Genomic DNA, 19,143 nt, shown 5'->3' on the forward strand with positions numbered 1-19,143 from the left:
TTGCATTTTGAAGGGTTAACCCTTGTACTTTGTCCAGATTTGAATAATTCTGATAGCATTTAGGGGATGTTTATTAGTTTCCTTATACTTTTTGATGAATAATCAATAATTTCAGGTGAAAAGTTTGATTCTGTTGAATCAAAGCATCTTGGTTTTGATCCCTGTCTTTGATGCCGTTGAGCAGACCTCTGTGGTCCTTCACATCTGTTGCTCCCTAAGTCGCCCTCTCTCTGTGCTCCCCTTCAATTGTCCACAGCTAGACAAACAACAACTAACAGGCTCTTCCACAGTGATTGAAGTGCCACAGGGACCCTGATTTCCCTTCCTCCATTTGCTTCAGTCCAACTTTTATCACCCCCTCCTCCTCCTCTGACCCCTTTCACCAGAGCCAGAATAATGCACTTACCAGGAGAAGAAAGAGCGCCGTGCTCTCTGCTGCTGCTGCTGCTGCTGGGGATGAACATTGTCCACATGTTAACCTGAGTTATCAGAGGACATATGAAAAAAACAAACTGTAAATGCTGTATACATGGGGGGATGATATAAGCGGGGAAATTTTGGTGATTTATTGCACTGAGATGAGATCTATGGTTTCAGGATGTGTTCAGGGCTTCAGCCAGGATTTAAGTGCTGAAGACGTGAGGCCAAGTCTCTCAAAAGTCGAGAGGTCGTCCAAGAGAAACCAACAACATAATATGCAAATATTTCTTAACACACAGCCCACCTTCCTCCCCTGCACTCCTGTGTCTGTGGTTGTTAAAATACAAGCACAAATTAATCAGTTTTACATTTCTGTTAAATGAAAAGCAGCATTGACTTAAGCACTTGATTTATGTCCTCCTGCCTCCAGCCTTTAAGCTAAGCTAACTAACACTGTTGTAGTGAGGCTGATATCCAATCAGAGGTGTTGGTGATTAAGTCCTGTTTGAGTGCCTGGCTCAGAGCACCTCCAGGGGGGCCCTGTGAGGAGGACCTCAGTGCAGACGGGCCTGGGGCGATGCAGCCTGCCCTTTTTGTTTAGCTCGGCGAGTATATACATAGTCATTATTAATGGGACACGAGCACAGATGTGGCCTTTTGTAAAAGGCAAGAGACGTCTGTGGTACTTTCACCCAACACTGTCCAGAATCCCCCACCCTGTCTCCCTCAGTGGAGGACCAGTTTCCTCTGTTATGGAAACTGTGTGTGTCGTTCCAGCAGCGTAGACTTATTATTATTCCAGTGTTATTAATGCTTCCAGTGACTGTTGTGTGCAGCCGGCCTGCCAGGGGTGAGAAGCTGTGTAGAGGGGTCTGCGTCTGTGTAACTTCACACGAATAATAAATAATAAACTGTTATACACATCAGTGAGCCACACTATCACTCACTCCTGCAGCTATGTGGAGTAATCCGCCACATAAAATAGTCCCCAGCAGATGCACTGTTTCCTCTATTGACTTGACCATTGGAGTTAGGATTGCCTGAGGATTATTTTGTAAAATGAATCCATGTCTTTGAGGTTTCATATCTTTAGCGGAAACCTTTAAATGAGAGATTTCAAGTATGACATCCTTGTCATTTGTAATCATGACAGCTGACACCTAGTTTACGATCACTGTTAATGTAGGCGCTGAGTGAGTGACGCAAATGGATGTCAGTCAGAATTCAATATAGTGCCTAGCAGTGTAGCTTAGCATAAAGGCTCATCTAGTATCTTCCATTCACATAGACAGAAAGAAAAGAAATTTGCATTTGATTGAATTGCTGATGCATCTTCCACAAACTGTGCAGAAGTGCAAAGGAAGCATGAAGCAGACTTGTTATACTGGTGAATCCTCTCCTCCAGAAGAGATGGAGCAATAAAACAATTACCTTATTATCAGATTAAATCAATAGAAATATTTGTTTATGGCCTGTTTGTTCACATTTATGGAGATGAAAGTAGCACTTTGACTTCAGTGGAAGTTCAGCAGGAATTGATGCTGTCCATGAATTATAAAAGGGGTGGTAGTTGTTACCATAGTAACTGATATTTTTTTTTCAAGACCTAACCAAGTACATTTTATCCCTCACCTGAACCAAGGGATTCTATGCCTAGACCTAACTAACTAATTAAAGAGATTAAAAACAGTGAGACAAAATGTGAATAAAACTTAAGTGCTTTAATTGTCAAAGCACCTGATGAGAGTCAGACCCAGGCCTCCTGGTTGCTATAATGACCTAAAAAAGACTTTATAGCAAGCTTCAGGTATGTCTCCAGTCTGACCAGTGTCAAGGACGGGAACAATTGCTTTAGCCTCATGTGACACTGTCATGCACCCAATACAAGTCCACTGGGCAGTAATCTGCTGTTACTTTTTTTAGACAAAAATAATAGAAATACAATAAATAGAATGCACAGCCACATGTTGGAACTGTTGTTTCTTAAAGCAGTGATTATGTGCATTATGCTACTGCTGAGATTATATATGTTAAGTATGAGCATAAGAAACATTACATGCGGTTTTGTAGCAGGCTAGCTGCAATGCATAAGATGTTGGCAACATAGCAGATGTGAAGCTAAGACAGGTGTCACTGCAGGTTTTATAAAGGTAGTATTCTCTTAGTTATCGTACAGCCGGAGTCAAAGTAATTTGCTTTGTATGAGAAAAACCTGCAGTTGTGTCTTAAAAAGAAAAAAACAGCATGTATGAGTTCACGGCCCCTCATAACTGTGAATTATCAACAGGTGTCAAAGTGAAAAATAAGCTTTGTGAGGTCCTTCAATTTGAAAACAACTGCCATACCCTTAACATCACCCCAGAAAACGGGCTGACCCCCCGACCTCCCATTCTCTCCGTCGTTATCTGGCCCCCAACATGGCCCCCTTAACTTTTACAATTAACCACTAAGTGCTCCCTGCAGGCCTGCTGGAAGCCTGGTGCTAGCAGTCAGTGCAGAGGCATGATGGGAGCTCGAGGCTCCAGAGTGAGGTGTAGAAAGTGGAAAATATGGCTTCCCCCATTGCTCTGGTTTCCTCGCTGTGCTCCCCACAGAGCTGTCAGCCAATACAATGTGAGGTTCCTGCATACACACAACACAAACACAAACACATGCATGCTCCATAAATGTGTGTGTTTAACAGTGTGCTAATCAGACAGCACAGTCAAACTGAGGTGCCCGGGCCACCTCTGCACTTTGTCAGACACACACACCTCTGACTGAAAGATACATTACAGTGGAGCTTGAGACTAAACAGGCACAGTGACACTTGTAAAGATATACAACACAGGGAGGAGCTTTAATGAAGACATCAGATCACTGTCAGGAAGTGAAGAATTAATGAGACGTTTCATGGAATGGTATTAAATGCTTTCAGGCTGTGTGATTGATGATACTTGTGCTAATGGTGTGTCTGTTAAATAAATCAGCTGCACAATCTACACTACAGCAACATAAGGCCAAAACCCCACAATGGCATCTCTGAATATAACAGCTGTAGTCCTGACATCAGATCTGTGCTAACTGCTGTTAGCCTCTTTTAATCATTCTAATTTCTCATTTTGACACATACATTATTATCTATCTATAAGTCTATATGCCGAAACACTTGGTAAATTGCATTAGGAGTATAAATGTGTCACTTATTCATATATTTACCATAACAGGAAGTGTATGTGGCAGCACTGCCAGGTCTTAATGTAATCACACCACCGGATAGAAAAAGCTTTTGTCATCTTCTAAAAATAGCCTTCTAAAAACTGTAGCATCTGGTTACCATTTTTAAGAGGGGAGGCACACAATCATCACCCTCCCCCCCCACGCCTCTTTCTCATGCACCCATCTTCCAAACATACTCTACAGGTCAGCTGCACAGAGGAAATCCTCCCTGTAGGTCAAACTGTCTCACTTTCTATAAAACCAATACCTCTGATGAAATTGTCCAATGATGTGTATTTAAAACGCAGTTATGGTTAAATATTAAATTAGCATGAAGAAATCTAAAGTTTCAGTTGCATTGTCACTCTACAGGCTACTTCACAACATATCATGGTCTTGTCAACAAACATCGGCGTTAGCGTGTTGGTTCAGCTGCAGGCAGAAGTCATTCCATTGGTTGAGTTCAAATCCAGGAAGTAACGTCATTAACACATTCCTGGAATACCCTTTCCAGGAATTGTGGCCTCTCGATCGCACATTAGCATCCATGCATCTGTTTACTGATAAGCATGATAACTCCACATACACTTTATTATTTTAACTCTGTTCTTTTATGTCTGTATCACATTTTAACAGCATGAAAAATAGCTTAACATGTCCTCACATACAAGTTGTCCTTAAAGTTACATAGCGCCATTAAAGGGAGCTAAAACCTAGCAAAAATGGATGTAACCACAGTTCATTATTAGCTTCATGTTCCAACTTATTTTCAATTCAAAATCAACCACTTATATAACTTTTGGCATTGAGGCTGGTTTAAAGGTCACTGCTACCAAAATCACACAGAGGCACAGTATGTAATTTTGCGCCTTCATTAGATTGCGGGGAAATGCATAGGTAGGGACATTAGTTAAAGCTAATGACAGTCCTGTGGTATGTAGTGTGTTCTTTGATGTGGTCACAGTTGCTATACATTCCTGTAAGAACTGAATCTCGGCTCTGATGAGCTGATTTTCATTATCTATCATGGAGAAAGTCTGGAGTGTAGCAAGTGAGCAGTGAAGTGAAGAGAGGCCTAATCCTGCTGAAGACTTCTCCAGTTGTGAGCATGGTCTGCCAGTATCAACCAAATAAATTCCTGGAAGTATTCATGAATAATATAATGCGGGCTAAGGGAATTTTGTGCCTATGAGTGGAGTCCTACAATTGATTCCACATGAGAGTTTTGAATGACGAGGACACTTAGCTTTGGAATCTTTGCTTTTCAGACGGATTTTTAAGAGTGTTTCAAAGCTAACCCCATACTTACAAAATACAATGCCTGCAGGATATACAATTACTTTTAGTTGTTCTTACAGTTTTATATGCTATATTTGCTTTCTTCCAGGCTGTGCACCCGTAAAAAAAAAACACTTTTTGGATCATATGAGCCTCTCAGTAAAATTAAATCTGACAATTTTAGAACAATCTGGCTGATCGGCAAGATTTCATGACTTAAACCATAAAATAAGTTGAATTTAAACTTCCATCAAGTGCAAGTTCCCGCTTTGATCTGACCCTGAGATCCCACAAAGCGGGCGCACCGAGGCATCAGGCGCTACCCAGAATACTGCAGCAGCACTCAGAATGACAGTGCCTTCATAGCAGCACCTGTCGCAGCTTCTAAACAGCCCTCTCTGGCATTCCTCTGCTAATAACTACCCCCTCAAAGTGACTGACTGCCGGTGCTGGGATTCAAGATTAGCCCACATAGAAAATGTATTAGTTGCTGCAGGCTGTTGTAGATGAGGTCACCCTTTAACATCATGTAAAGATCATACAGCAATCTGAGCAACTCATTGATATTTGTCCTGACAGCTGTTGTTGGTTGTTGTGTACCTGTAAGAAAGTAAAGATGCACTTAGATTCTGTTTGGTAAACGAGCAGTGGTGTCTAAACTTGGCAGGTTTTGATCATAGACTGCATATAATGATGGATGACGTGACAGCTCCCCAAACATAAATCTAAAACATCTGGATTGCCCCCTGGTGGCTGGCTGCAGTATAGATCATAAACCCTGCTTCCTCCATGTTAGTGGATGGGACACAAAGCTAAAACTAGCAGTTAATATGCTGGTATATGATGACAGCCATCTTTGAAGGACACTATGCACTAACAGTCACTTCCTGTAATGAAGCACCAGTTTAGGTGCTTCATTACAGGAAGTGACTGATGGAAATAGACTCCACGTGCACCCTGCGGCTTTTTTTATGCCACCTAATTTTTGTCTAGTATCTATTTTCAGAATGTTTCAGGTACCGAGTTGAAATAATGTTCCGATCACTTACTGCACCCGACCCAAACTGGAAAAAGCAGAACATGATACAGAAAGTGGCATAACTTTTGATGTAAACAACATACAGAGTCAAATAAACACATTTTCCCATACAATGTTGACCCAATGAATTCAATGGAATAGTTATTTATTAAATTTATTAAACTTATATATTAAGTGGACAAAAACAGCAACAAATGTGTAAAAGATGCGTGGAGGACCAACTATCTTTCTGTTTTCTCAAGAGCATAGGTTGCTTTTCTCCAAACACCTATTATTTCATATTGGGTACCAAGCTAAATAATGTCTCAAATGCTTTATTTTTAACCCTTTACTGCACCAAACCTGAACCAGAAAAATGTACAAATAATATAGAAAGTGGCATAACCTTTAACAATGTGGCATGAAAATAGCCGGGAGGGTGCGTGTGGACCCCTATTTCCATCTAGACTATTACTATAGTCCAAACCACATGTTTGGCCACAGATGGATGTGTAGAAGTTTGATATAAGGCAACATTTGGTCTGACAAGTGTAGTTGTACTGACAAATCCAGCCAGGACCAAAGACATTTCTGATCACACTGTATCATGATCATGTGTTTCATTTCAACATTCTAACATGATTTTTTCCCTCTTTCTTTTACAGAAGCTTGCAGCACGACTACCAAAGACACGGGAGGCGAGGGACGCTCCACACAGCTGCCTGTGTCCTCCAGGTAAGCTCCTCCTCCTCCTCCATGCTCATATTTTATCACTTCTTCCCACCGAATGATTTAACATCATTCAGTGCAAGATGCTGGTCTACAAATGTAGCTTCATACACATCACTGCTAGTTGTTGTGTTGACATTGTGGTTACTGCTGTCCTGCTTTTACAATATGTAGACATGAGCATTTCCACATCATTACAGATTTGGTGCTTTGTACCAATATGGTTATTGAGAATGTGTTTTTCAACTGAGATGTGAGTAAAAAGTCACACATGTTTCACATGTACGGCACTATCTGTCCCTCTCTCTGGACTTGTGTCCTTCAGCCCTGTCAGAGATGACAATCCTGAGGTGTATTTGCAGCTCAGCTGGCAGCTGGGGTCTTTTGTGTTATATTAGGTCATGGTACAAGCTGGTTTGGCATCATCAGGGCATTTCTGGATAAGCCACCACACATCAATGCTCTCTGAGAACTGGACTGTAATTAAAAAGGTCTTTTTGTGTGTGTCAGACTTCCTTGCAGCTTGACTAAGAGTAGCTGTTTCAGGTCTGCATCCTGTAAACTGCAGCAGCTGAGTTGCTGAAGACTGTCTGAGTATCCCCTTCAGAGTCTGAGGACACCTGTTTCCTCACTGCAGACCCAAGATGGTAGTCATTAAGTCATCAGCTCGACAAGGGGCGTATCTTTCTTTGTGCGTACTGTATGTGTTGCACTCATTATGTCAGCTCATAGAGAACGGTGTGAACGATTGCTGGTGTTAAATATAATGTGCATAAAGATCAGCTGAATTTGGATCATACTTTGAGTTTAAATTCCTTAAACCTGACTAAACTGACCCTGTTTAACACAGCAGTCCTGCTGTAAATCCTCCTTTCATAGAGGTACTTATGTTCCACATTTGTTGAACCTGGACTGAGAGGTGTTTTTTCATATTTTTGCAGCTCCATTTATCTCTTGAGTGAGGGTGGACAGGTTAGCTCAGGGCTGCCAGTTGCTGTTAGGCTCTCTCACGCCCTCGTACGGAAGCCTCCGAGCCCCTCACTCATTAAAAATAATATGCTTATACGGAATAAACAGACCCTCTCTGCACATGGGACAAAGGTCTGATGTAGATGAACAAAAACCACCCCTCATTTACACTGCAGGTTGGTCTATCAATGCATATAACTGATTGAAATGTGCCTAAATAATACCTTTTACTGTGTTTAAAACATATACTATGTTCTTTTGAATTTTCACACAGATCATGGATCAGCTATGTTGCTTTCCTGAGCTGATAGTAGAAGAAGATTGACATTAAGCTTCTATAACACACAGCCACCCACGTCTAATGGTTAAAACAAGCTGTTTGCTTTAGTGCACTGTTAAAAACAGGGACGTTTTCCCGGGACGGTTTTAGCCTCCTAAAACAGTGAGGCACATCTGGTCACTGCACAGACAGAGAATCGCACTAGTTTTTTTTGTTTTTTGTTCTCCTCAGATGCACAGTTATCAGCTTTGTCTTCAGTTTTGCTGCTTACATTCTGTCAGTGAGTCCAGCAGTGACATTGTCGCACACTCAAATTCACACACTGGCAGTTTGTCTCCTAATTAAAGGGTCAGTCCACCCAAGTTACAACTGAAATTACTGCTCTGTCAGTGACCTCAGGGAGTACCTATCATCCTGTCCGGACTGTTTTTTTTTGGGGGGGGGGAAATGACATTTTCTTGTCTTTTTAGAATCAGAATTAGTGTCTGGTGTTAATGGAGTTGGATAACAGATCAGGTCATGTTCTGAGACTTGTGTCAAACATATTGTATTGACACATATAACTAATCGTCTTTGAACGTTAGTAGCAAAGTACAGCAGCACAGACCCTGTATGTTGTCCTCCTTATGTGAAACTTGTGTGAGAACAGGGGGAGGTGCCCGTCACCACACATTAGTGCTAATTGGGCTTGTCAATAGGATGTTAGTGTTTTAATGTGGCGGTAAGTGTCTGTGGGACGGCCCGTGAACGCCTGTTAAGGCGGCGGTCTGCTTGCAGCTTCAGAGGAGATTCACCAGCCGCTGCAGGTGTTGAAGCCTTTCAACTCTGAACTGCCAGATGGTCTGGCAATTGTGAGCTTCTTGTTACTTTCTGAGTCCCACAAAACTGGTAGAACAGGAGTCTGGGAGAAAGAGGGTTTTTTTTGTGTTGTCAGGTTACGTGAGCTGAAACAGACTTTTTCTTGTTTATCTAAGGAAGATGCAGATAAAATATTAGTCCTTGCTGTTTGTCTCACATCATGTAAATATAAAACAGATAATATAGCTTGGTTGACAAGTAACATTTTCATTAGAAAAATAATAGTTAGTTAGCTTACTATCCAAAGTGTTCCATAGTAAGTGTGTTTTTTATCCAGCAATAATGTAGCTTTGTGTATAACAAACCGTTTCAAAGGTCTAGTTCGCTGGAATATTTAAACATTGCATTAGATGTCTTAACTTCTTATTTTTTAACCCTCACTGGCTCCATATAACTTAATGAACTTGTTGCCATCTCTGCAGTCCTTGCCCTGGCTCTGGTGCTGCAGTGAATTGTGGGATGTATTCCTGTGAGAAGGCTGCAGAGCACCCTCTCTGTGCCCACCTGGTGCCTGCCAGTCAGCACTGACCACATGTCCGTCAACTTTGTCCACATGACTGGCATGCTTTTGATTATTTAAAGGGCCAGGTGACAGAGGGGCACAAGGCTGACACCTACATGGACACAGTACAGATGAGGGGCTCCTGTTGTTCAGTCCCTCTGACAGAAATGATCAGAATTACACTGCTTACAATGACATGTTGCAATAACATTTAATACTGATGAATCTCTAAAATGAAATGGAACAGTAACATTTTCTGCGGTAAGTTGGATAACTACTTGTGCTTATCTGTGTAGCTAGCATAGCTGTTGAAAGTTTGGGCCAAAGTGTGTGTGCCATGTGAGGCCTCCGGTATTATTCTGAGCCTGACATGTTTGTGAGCAGCCTGTGAAAAATGAACTTTCTAAGTTGCTAAAAGTAGAGCAGCAGAATGTGAAACACTTCAGGCCTCAAAGGTGCCACAGAGTCTGTTGTCTTTCAAATGTTTATCATGACTATGAAACAGCCAGATAGGCCTAAAAATATGTGTAACATACAAGTGTATGGAGATGAATCACCAGACACATGACTGGTGGCTGAGAGGGCCTCATCATGTGTGTAATCAACACATTGGCCTTATTAGGGTCCGACTAGAAAGGGGTTTTTTAAAGAGGGTTTTAATAGAGCAAAGCATAGGAACAGATCACTAGAGTGATCCAACACTCACTCTGTGAGTGACACATCCGTCACACTCTTCTTTAGAAGATGCAGTGTTTAAGCTGTCAGTGCAAGTATCTCACAGTCATCAGGATTCAGTGTGTACCCATTCCTCCAGCACACTTCTTCCAGTGTCTCACAGTGGATGCTGTAACCCAAGAAAACATTTCACTACACCCAGTTTTTACATTTACTGTAGAAAAAACACACACAAAAACAAACAAACATTTAAATGAAAAGAAAGAAAACAAACAGCTGCCAGCTGTGATCTTCAGATCGATTCTGTAAATTGTTTCGAGCTGTAAATTTTTCTACATTTCCTGTACATTTTAACTTTATACTTTTTTGATAAAAAACATATTTTACAGTGTAGATTGAAAAAAAATATTTTATATAACTTATATTCTCAAAATATACAAGTTAAATTTGTAGCCCTGTGTCACTGAACTAGCACGACTGTGCTGCAATTAAAGAGATTTAGAAAGAAAAAATACCAAACAGCATAGTTTAAGTTGTAATCATAATACTGTAATTCAATGGATCATTTTTCTGCAAAGTTTACTCAAACAGTGTTGTATTTTACACATGAAAGTGTGAATTACAGGAGTTACAAAGTGTAAAATGTACTACTTTTCACATAAAGTTGTTTTTATTAAATAATTTTTTACAGTGTTGATTGTAAAAAAAAAAAAAATAATGTTATATTTAGTTCAGTCAATCTGTGTATGAAGTCATTGGTGCTATTTTTTGTCTGACCCGGTCTGTAAGCTGCACAGGAAGTGTACATCATCAGCTCATAAACAGAACGTGTTTCTATATTCCTGAATGAGCTCAGGTCATTGTTGCGTTTCAGGACAAAGGATACAGTGTGTATACATTACACTGAGATTTATTGCTGCGATTGTGTTTATCAGCATCATCTAAACATAAACAGTGTCTGCAACATACAAACTATCAGGCTGTTTCTGAGCAAGGACAAGGTGACCAGATGAGTGAAACTTAGCAGTTGGTCAGGTCAAAGTAAAGAGGACAGGAACAAGGCAGGAATGCGATGGCAGACCTGATTTCAGGATTAGATCACCCACAATGTGTGAGTGAAACTTTTTTTGTGGATGAGAGGAAGAGGAGGGAGAAAGGACACCAGAGCTCCTTCTGTCTCATTGCTGTCAGCTGCTTATCCACAGATAAGCCCCATTTTTGTGCCAAAGCATCACTTTGGGAGCTGATAATCATTGTTTGGCTTTGATTATGGATCTGTTTTCTACTGAAAATTCAGATTTCATCGTTCTAAAGCTTGTTTTTCTGGGCATTTTCACTAATTTTGACTTTTAGCACTGTGGGCTTATTTTTTTTAACCACAATATAAAGTAATCTCTATGGAACATCATGGTTACAATTAGAGAGAGGTGCAGAGGTGTTTGGGCAGTATAGCAGTTTAAAAGACAGAATTTATGAGGAGGGAGCAAAAGCTGATCTTTGATTGTTGGTTTTACAACACAACACCAAACATGGTTATATTTATACAGCCATTAACCCACTCTGGACATCAAGGGTAGAACACAGGCAGATTAAACCAAAACTCCTTTTTTGTCACGTGACTGTGGAAATATGAATTCTTAAATGGAGCTGTTATGGTGACATATGCTCATGGTGCATTCAGGTACCACTGGAATCTGTTGATTCCTTTTGTTTATACATCCTCTTTCTATGATAAACCATATTATTTATTTATTTATTTGCAAAAAAATAATCATGCGCATGCATTTCAAACCCATTAGCAGGTTTTTAAAATCTAATTTTGCCTCCATCCAGGTAACATTTTCAGCCTTCGTCTAATGTTGTTGTAATTGTAGCGCTTTGAATCAAGATGTGTGAGATCAAACAAACGCAGGCTTCATGCTTGGTTGGTTGGTAATAAGTTAACCCACTACAGATGCAACAGACAGATGTTTCATCCAATAACCCTCTAATAACCCCTGTTTTCGCCTGCTCTCTGTTGTCCAGGTCATTCTTTGTACCAGAACATCTGGTGTGTCAGGTTAATGTGCCTTCCAATACATATATAAAGTTACTTGTGATGTCAGACATCACTGGATGGAGGTTGTTTCCACACTCCAGGAAATATTCTGGTAAACACAATGATTTTTCCGCTAAGCCACCCACTGTGTACTAATATATTCAGTCCCATCCCACACTGATGAAAATCTGTTCTCTGTTTGTTTTCACTGAATATTTTTGTATGTATGACCACACTTCTAATTTGGGGAAAGCTCGTCATCGGCCACCTCTGCATATAACACTGGCTGGATGGAACAAGCAGGGAGCTGTGAGGATGGAATTAGACCTGGGTGAAAAACTGAGAGTGGGTGTGTGGTGTTGCGGTCGGTGAGCAGTGGGTGACAGGACAGAGCCCCAGAGGGATTGCTGTGGGGTGATGGTGGCGCATTAATGCCTTTAAAAACCCCACTGCCTCTGATGGAGGAAGTGGACTTTGACAGTTTACCTGGCTGCGATCCCAGTGGAAGGTATGAGGGAGAGAACAGAGGCATGTAATCTAAAACCTCCACCCTGACCCCCTACTCAACCCCCCCAAGCCAAAAAAACTTGGCAGCTTGGCATGGTTGGCATAGTTCAAGCCTTCACCCCATTCAGACAGCATGCCTCACTCAGCTCCACAGCACATGCACCCTAAAGGACCTGGATGTGGGGAGATGTAGAGTTTGTGACATGATGGAAAAGTTGTAGTTTAACATTTCACATGACAGTTTGGGTGCAATTTATTGAATTCAACAATTCTAATTACAAAAGCAAGATGCACAAAAGGAAATATAGAAAAACCTGCAATGCTGTCATGCCTGGATGGAGACCATAATGTTATACTATGGTAGTGTCAGGAGAAAAACTGACCTAGTGTTCTGTCCACCAGAGGCTGATATAGAGACAGCATGAGGCAACATTCATTTTGATATTTACTACTTATATTAGAGGCTTCATATTTTGGTCGGCCTGCCCACTCTGCCTCGTCCCTTACCATCACCAGAGGCTTCCCGAGCAGCTGTAAACACTACAAACCACTGGAAAAATGTGTGGTTGCTGGTGTGTTTTTGTTAATATCAGGTAAAATAGGTTTAATAAGAAAATTTGGATCAACGATTTGGGCCTCATCACTCCTCCTGTCATGTGGCCTTGTCACAGAGTTCCACTTGATCAAATCTTCTCATCAGCAGATTTGCTTGTGTTCTCATCCACTTCCTGGTAATACCAGAGGAGCTTAGCTGTGCCTGATGTGTGAGATATAAATGGCACACTGGTTAGGACATGAAGGCAACCCGTGTAGACAGTGCTATGCAGGAACAATGCAACTTTTTTATTGCCCTAAGATGCAGACCCTGGACCCGAGTCTCCGGGTGCCAAAGTGACTGCCAGAGTTGTGGTGCAACTGGAAGGGGGGAGGGGGGGCAACTGGATCTCCGGGCACTCCGAGTATTCCTGGAGCATTCCGCCTGCTGACAGACCACTGCTGCCCATAGCCCAGGATCAAAGAGGGCTGCAAGCTTATCTGTCTGTGTGTGTATTTAGCAGCACAGAAAGAGATACACGTTGAACTCTGTGTTCCTATAAAACACATTCGACTATAGCTGACTATAGCTGACTATATAATATGGGTGTAAAGATGAACTGATATGTATTGAAAAACAAGTTTCATCCAGTTTCATCTCTACTTTATGCTTACACTAAGCTGTTCCCTTGACCATAGGACATTTCTACACTACACACACACACAGCAGCAGCAATATGTCATCATGCATGAACTCCAATTAACTTCAGTGGGAGTACTTTAGACCACGTCAGTCTCTTCTTTTCAGGACCTGAATCCTATTGTGGAAAGCGCAGGTTCTAACCCCTGCTTATTGAGACATGAACTATGATTTATGATTTATGATGATAAGGTCTCATTGGCAGCACCATAGTGACCTTCAGCACCATATACATGATGCTGACCATGCATTAGTCTTGGTTGGAGCCTGTAAATATGGACATTAAACTCATCAACAAACTAAGGAAAGTGTCCAAGCATACAAAATCAGATTATCAACATACACAGTTATTTCCTCGTAACTGCATAGTTTTTGTATATCATAGATTTTTTTCATTTTCTTCTCACATTTCTTGTCAAACACACACACATGACTCCATCATGCACAGTGAACCACATCCGAATCAGGAAAAGACATAAATATTATTATATTTATATTATATTATATATTATATTTTACATAAATACAAACACCTACCCAACAACTCTCTTTTCTCAATTTCTGGTAGTTCCTGCTACAGTACATGGTCACAGAACATTCAAATCAAGATGAATAAAGCAGCCATGCTATCAGAATATGTAAACCAGTCAGTCATGTTTGTCTATGTAGGTAGATTTTGAATTTTTGCCTCATTTTGGGACCTTTAGATCAATTTGTCTTTGTAATCTAGAGGCCTTTCTGTCTTCTTAATCCTGTATAATATTCTGTTTGATGTCGATATGGCCGCAGTTAAAAAGAAGCCCCACAATGCCCTTGTAAACAAGGGGCTTCCTCTAATCTGTGCAGCTGACGGGGAGGAGGGAGGAGGTGGTGAGGGTTGCAGAGCCGGTTATTTAAGGAGTCCCCCAAGTTCACCTTGACATCTGTGCTGACAGGAAGAGAGCACGGCAGATCCCCTTTCTTCGCTCGTGATAAGTTTACAGCGCAGCTGCCAGTGTGTGGCCATACTTGGAGGAATGTGGCAGCCAGAGGCAGGGACGGGAGAAAGACGGCATACTGACAGCTATACAGACACAAGAGGAAGGAGGGATGGACAGAAAATTTGTGACACATCAATATTGTAGCAGCACATCTGCTAGAGTACTGTGGTACAGTACATGTTTTGTTTAGCAATCACAGCACAGGTGGCAAAAAATATGCAAAAATCAATATATTAAATATAATAATTTTGACACATTTCACATTTGTAACAAATATAAACAACGATACAGGCTGACACTGGTCAATAATATCAGCAGACTGACATATCAGTCAGCCCCTGAATACAAATATTGTATTATCATACTGTATATATCTAGACATATTATTTTATTTATCATACTGTATATATCTAGACATATTATTTTATTTACCTTAAAGTTATGCTCATGTCTATTAAAAAACAAACACAGCAATGGCAACGCAGATAATAAAAACAAGCCTGGCTCATGTTTATGTGTAGCTGAGTGATTCATAATGTTAAATCATGAAAAAGACACACACACACACACACACACATATATACCCTCCTCTTCTGTTATGATGTGTGATTTCATGAATGGAAGTCAGAAATTCCACAAGAGGCTTCCACTGATGGGGGCATTGCTAGCATTCGCACCAGCAGTGGTGACTGCAGTGAGTGAGTGAGGAAAACACACCATCTGGTTTCCTCATAATGAACGTTGTAGTGAGCATTCAGCCACCTGATCTCCTCTCTCTCCCTCTGTTCCTGCTTCAACACATAACATACACAGCCAGCACAAGACGCACGGCCGTCACTTGTTAGCATCTTGTTTGTAGTGTTCTCAGCCAACTTTAAAGAGACATGGACGGACCGTGAGAGATGCAAGTATGTGTCTGACAGCCATTAGATAGATGGACAGACAGAGAGACAGACTTTATTGAACACTTGTATAAATACATATAAATATATCTATGTATATAAATATATCTATGTATATAAATATATATATATATATATATATATATATATATATATATATGTATGAATGTATCTAGTTCCCTGTTGGTCCGTTCAGCGTGTGTTTGTGTGAATAGGATTTAGGAAATGCACAGTCACTTGGAAATCGAGCTCACTGCAAAGCGAGCTGCCGTTCCTGCTGCTCCAAATAAAGGCATGATAGTGAATACAGAAAGGTGAAATTAGATGTAATTGAATACAACCCCCCCCCCTCCGCTTCTTAATCTCCTCACCCCCCAGAGTGCAATTACAGTTGAGCTGCCTCTTACGGGAAAAAGTGGGTTTTCTGTGCTTGTGTTTTCTGTATATATTGGGGGGGGGGGGGTGCAATAAACACATTTTCACACCAATCTGTAATTACAGATACTGTAGTAAGGCTGCTATGTTGATTCCATTTTTCAAAGTTTCGTGCAGTGTATGCACCAGTTTTTGAGGGAATAGCACATGTGAACAATCTACCAGCAATAATCCCTAATTTCATAGAGTCCCACAACTAAATTCATCAGGTCAAAGTTGAAGCAGGTAGTGCAGCTGCACTACCTGCACTACCATTTTGGGTAACTGTCTGACGTGTCAGCTATTAACTTGCATACAAAGTTATACAGAGAAATGATGGCCAAAGCAACCACAAAACGAGCCAAGCTGCAATAAATCTGAATTACTGACACTTTGCAAACCTTTGTTAAGGTGTTTTGTGAGTCTAATATCCATATGTGATCAATTCTCAGGCTTCTTTAGTGCCAACATGTGCTCCAGTTTTGGCTCATGTTTACAGACTTTGGCTGAAAGTATCTTCATAAACATGCAACTGAGGAACTAAGAGCAAAAGACTGAAGTATGTGACTGCAAAACAACATTTTGTTTGCATTGGATGAAGACCACCTCACACACATGCAGCTCAGCTCCTTTTTCAAAGGCAGATGCTATCCTGAAGAGCTGATTCTTTTTACAGATGCTCCTGAAACCAAACGTACAGGGTGCCTGGACGAGCCCATTCTCTCCAAACAAATGTGTTGGCTGAATTCACACTCTACTCATACGTTACTGGTGTTCATGTTTCAGGCTTTTTACTGTGTTAATTAGTCCAAGTGTGAATATCACACTTGTGATTTTCACACTGTTACTACCTGCAGAACCCAGACAGTACATTTGCACAACACCAATGCTCTTGGTGTACTTTTTGGTACCAAACAATTGGCAACTGTAACTGACAAAAAAATGCAACAAATTTATATTTTCCAAAATAATTTCAGTACATATATAGTTGCACTCCGTATGAGGTTGTACAATGGATGCTTTTTGGTGAAAGTCCTAAATAAGTACTTATTTATCAGTTATTCAAATATTTTAGGGTTATAAGCTTGTACTTCACAATGTGATGAGCGACAGATGTCTGTCATCTGCATAAAGATGTAACGTTGTGTTATAAAATCAATATTACATACATAGAAAACTTTATTTGTCCTAGTTTAGAACTTTGAGGCACACCGTTTTATACTGAATGGGCACATTTTTGTAAAGTAGCAGTGAGGCTGTGTTGATCTGCCATTCAGTTATGTAACTTACGTGCACATAAAAAATCCAGCACTGTACTCTTCATGTTGTAGTGTATACTTATGATAAAATGTTATGATTTAAAAACTAATACAGACATATCACAAAGAAAAATAGATAGAGTAATAATTATATCTAAACCTGGAAGTGAAAAAGTGTCTGATTTGTTTCTGGTTGATTTGTTAACACTCAAATAGCAACTCATTTTGTGTGACATTCTAAATTTGCTTGACAGTTGAAAACATATGGCACCATGCACTGAACAGTGACCAACACCTCGTTCTTTCTCTGGCATACACCCACCCACCATTCAGAAAACACTGCTCTACTGTGTTTCCACATCACCACTGCAAAGTTAATGTGAGTCATTAAGATACATTTATTCAATAATGGCTGTTTACAGGAAACACTGAGCCAAAACTGATATACTGTAAGTTGTCAGGGCTGCCCACAGGTCCGTGACTGAGACCTCCTGACACACACACACACACACACAGAGACTCCCAGTTTGGCATACAGTCTGTGAGGCCTGTGTTGCTGTGCTCCAGACATCCTGTGGGTATCGGAGCGATTTAGCAAACCCACAGGGAGCACGCTCCTATATTAACAGACCTGGGCCTCCTGCCAAGAACAGCACGTTTCAGAGGCATTTTTAGGAACGGAGTTGAGAATCAGATTTTTTTTCTCCTTCAGTTGGCTGCAGGAGGAGGAATGGTAGTTAAAATCTCAGTAGCTCATTTGCAAAAAAGGTCATGTATCACTTTCAGAGTTCAGTCGTAATTAGGGCCACTTGAAAGTGTGGACACATGTACTCAGAGCGGCCTCTTAAACATGCTCATTTTGTTACCATATGTAAATACAGGAGGCAGCTGTGATAGATAAAGGTTTGTTTCCATCTGTTAGCTTTTGGATCTCTACTTAATTAAGTGGAAAGGATTGTTTAGTAATTATCTACTGAATGGACAGTTCTCTACAAGTTCTCTCACATTACACATTTAATTGTTTTTTTTTTGTTCATGCGTGTCATGTTGCATGGCCATGAAGCAGATTTATGTCTGATTTAGGACCGCATCCTGAAGTGAAATGTGTAACGAGACATCATAATTGACACTGTATGTTCTGTAAGTAATGGGAGGTCAAAGAGATGGATGTTTTATTTATTTATTTTTTATTTTTTTTATTATCCAATTATCTTTGATTTCTCTGCCAGGTATGAAATAACTGATATAATTAAAAGGCTGCAGATGCTGCGCTTTATACTGTTAAATGACTCACAGATGAACAAAGTGAAAACATTGAATCCTGAGTTTTAATAAGTGACGGACCATCTGCTTCGGATTACCAACTTAATGGCCAAAAGGATTGAAACCTTCAATAGTATTATGTCCACGTGTAAAAATGGCCTCCTTTCTACAAACCAGGGTCCAGGACTGCAGTGATTTCCTCCTTCTGTCCTGATGTAACATCAAGAGTCAGCTGAGGAGGAGGACGTTTATTTCCTACAGTGACAGTGATGGGATTTTCTCTTTGTGTCAGACAGTAGATAATTCTTCACACATCTTGTCAGGTAGTGATATGAATCGAGCCTCAGCCTATTGCTGTGTTTTTTAGATTACTGTCCGTCATTTGATTTCTGCAGAGATGCTGTTCCACTGCATTTAAAGTTGCTTTGCAGGACCCGCTTCACATATTTGCCTTTAAAAAAAGAGTTGAGGAATGTGGAAAGCTGAAACCTACAACCTGGACTACAGGAAAAGAAGCGGTGCCAAACATCGCTTGAATGTTCAGCTCCTAAAGAGCTGCAGTGTCCTTCTGAAAGGAGCTTTGGAGGCAGCACGCTTCTGCCAGGCAGGTGATAGTGTT

General features: G+C 40.7%; 1 protein-coding gene across 10 annotated transcripts in view; it reads left to right on the forward strand.

The window, feature by feature from the left end:
* The window catches only part of col13a1 (collagen, type XIII, alpha 1), a 102,629-nt gene that overhangs the window by 5,072 nt on the left and 78,414 nt on the right, over positions 1-19,143 (forward strand). For all 10 annotated transcript variants that reach the window (XM_028423873.1, XM_028423864.1, XM_028423867.1 and 7 more), the window contains exon 3: positions 6,580-6,649. In XM_028423873.1, the coding sequence (XP_028279674.1) occupies positions 6,580-6,649 (70 nt within the window). The remainder of the gene's footprint in view (positions 1-6,579; positions 6,650-19,143) is intronic.

Source organism: Parambassis ranga, chromosome 15 (genome assembly GCF_900634625.1).
Source record: "Parambassis ranga chromosome 15, fParRan2.1, whole genome shotgun sequence".
NCBI lineage: Eukaryota > Metazoa > Chordata > Actinopteri > Ambassidae > Parambassis > Parambassis ranga.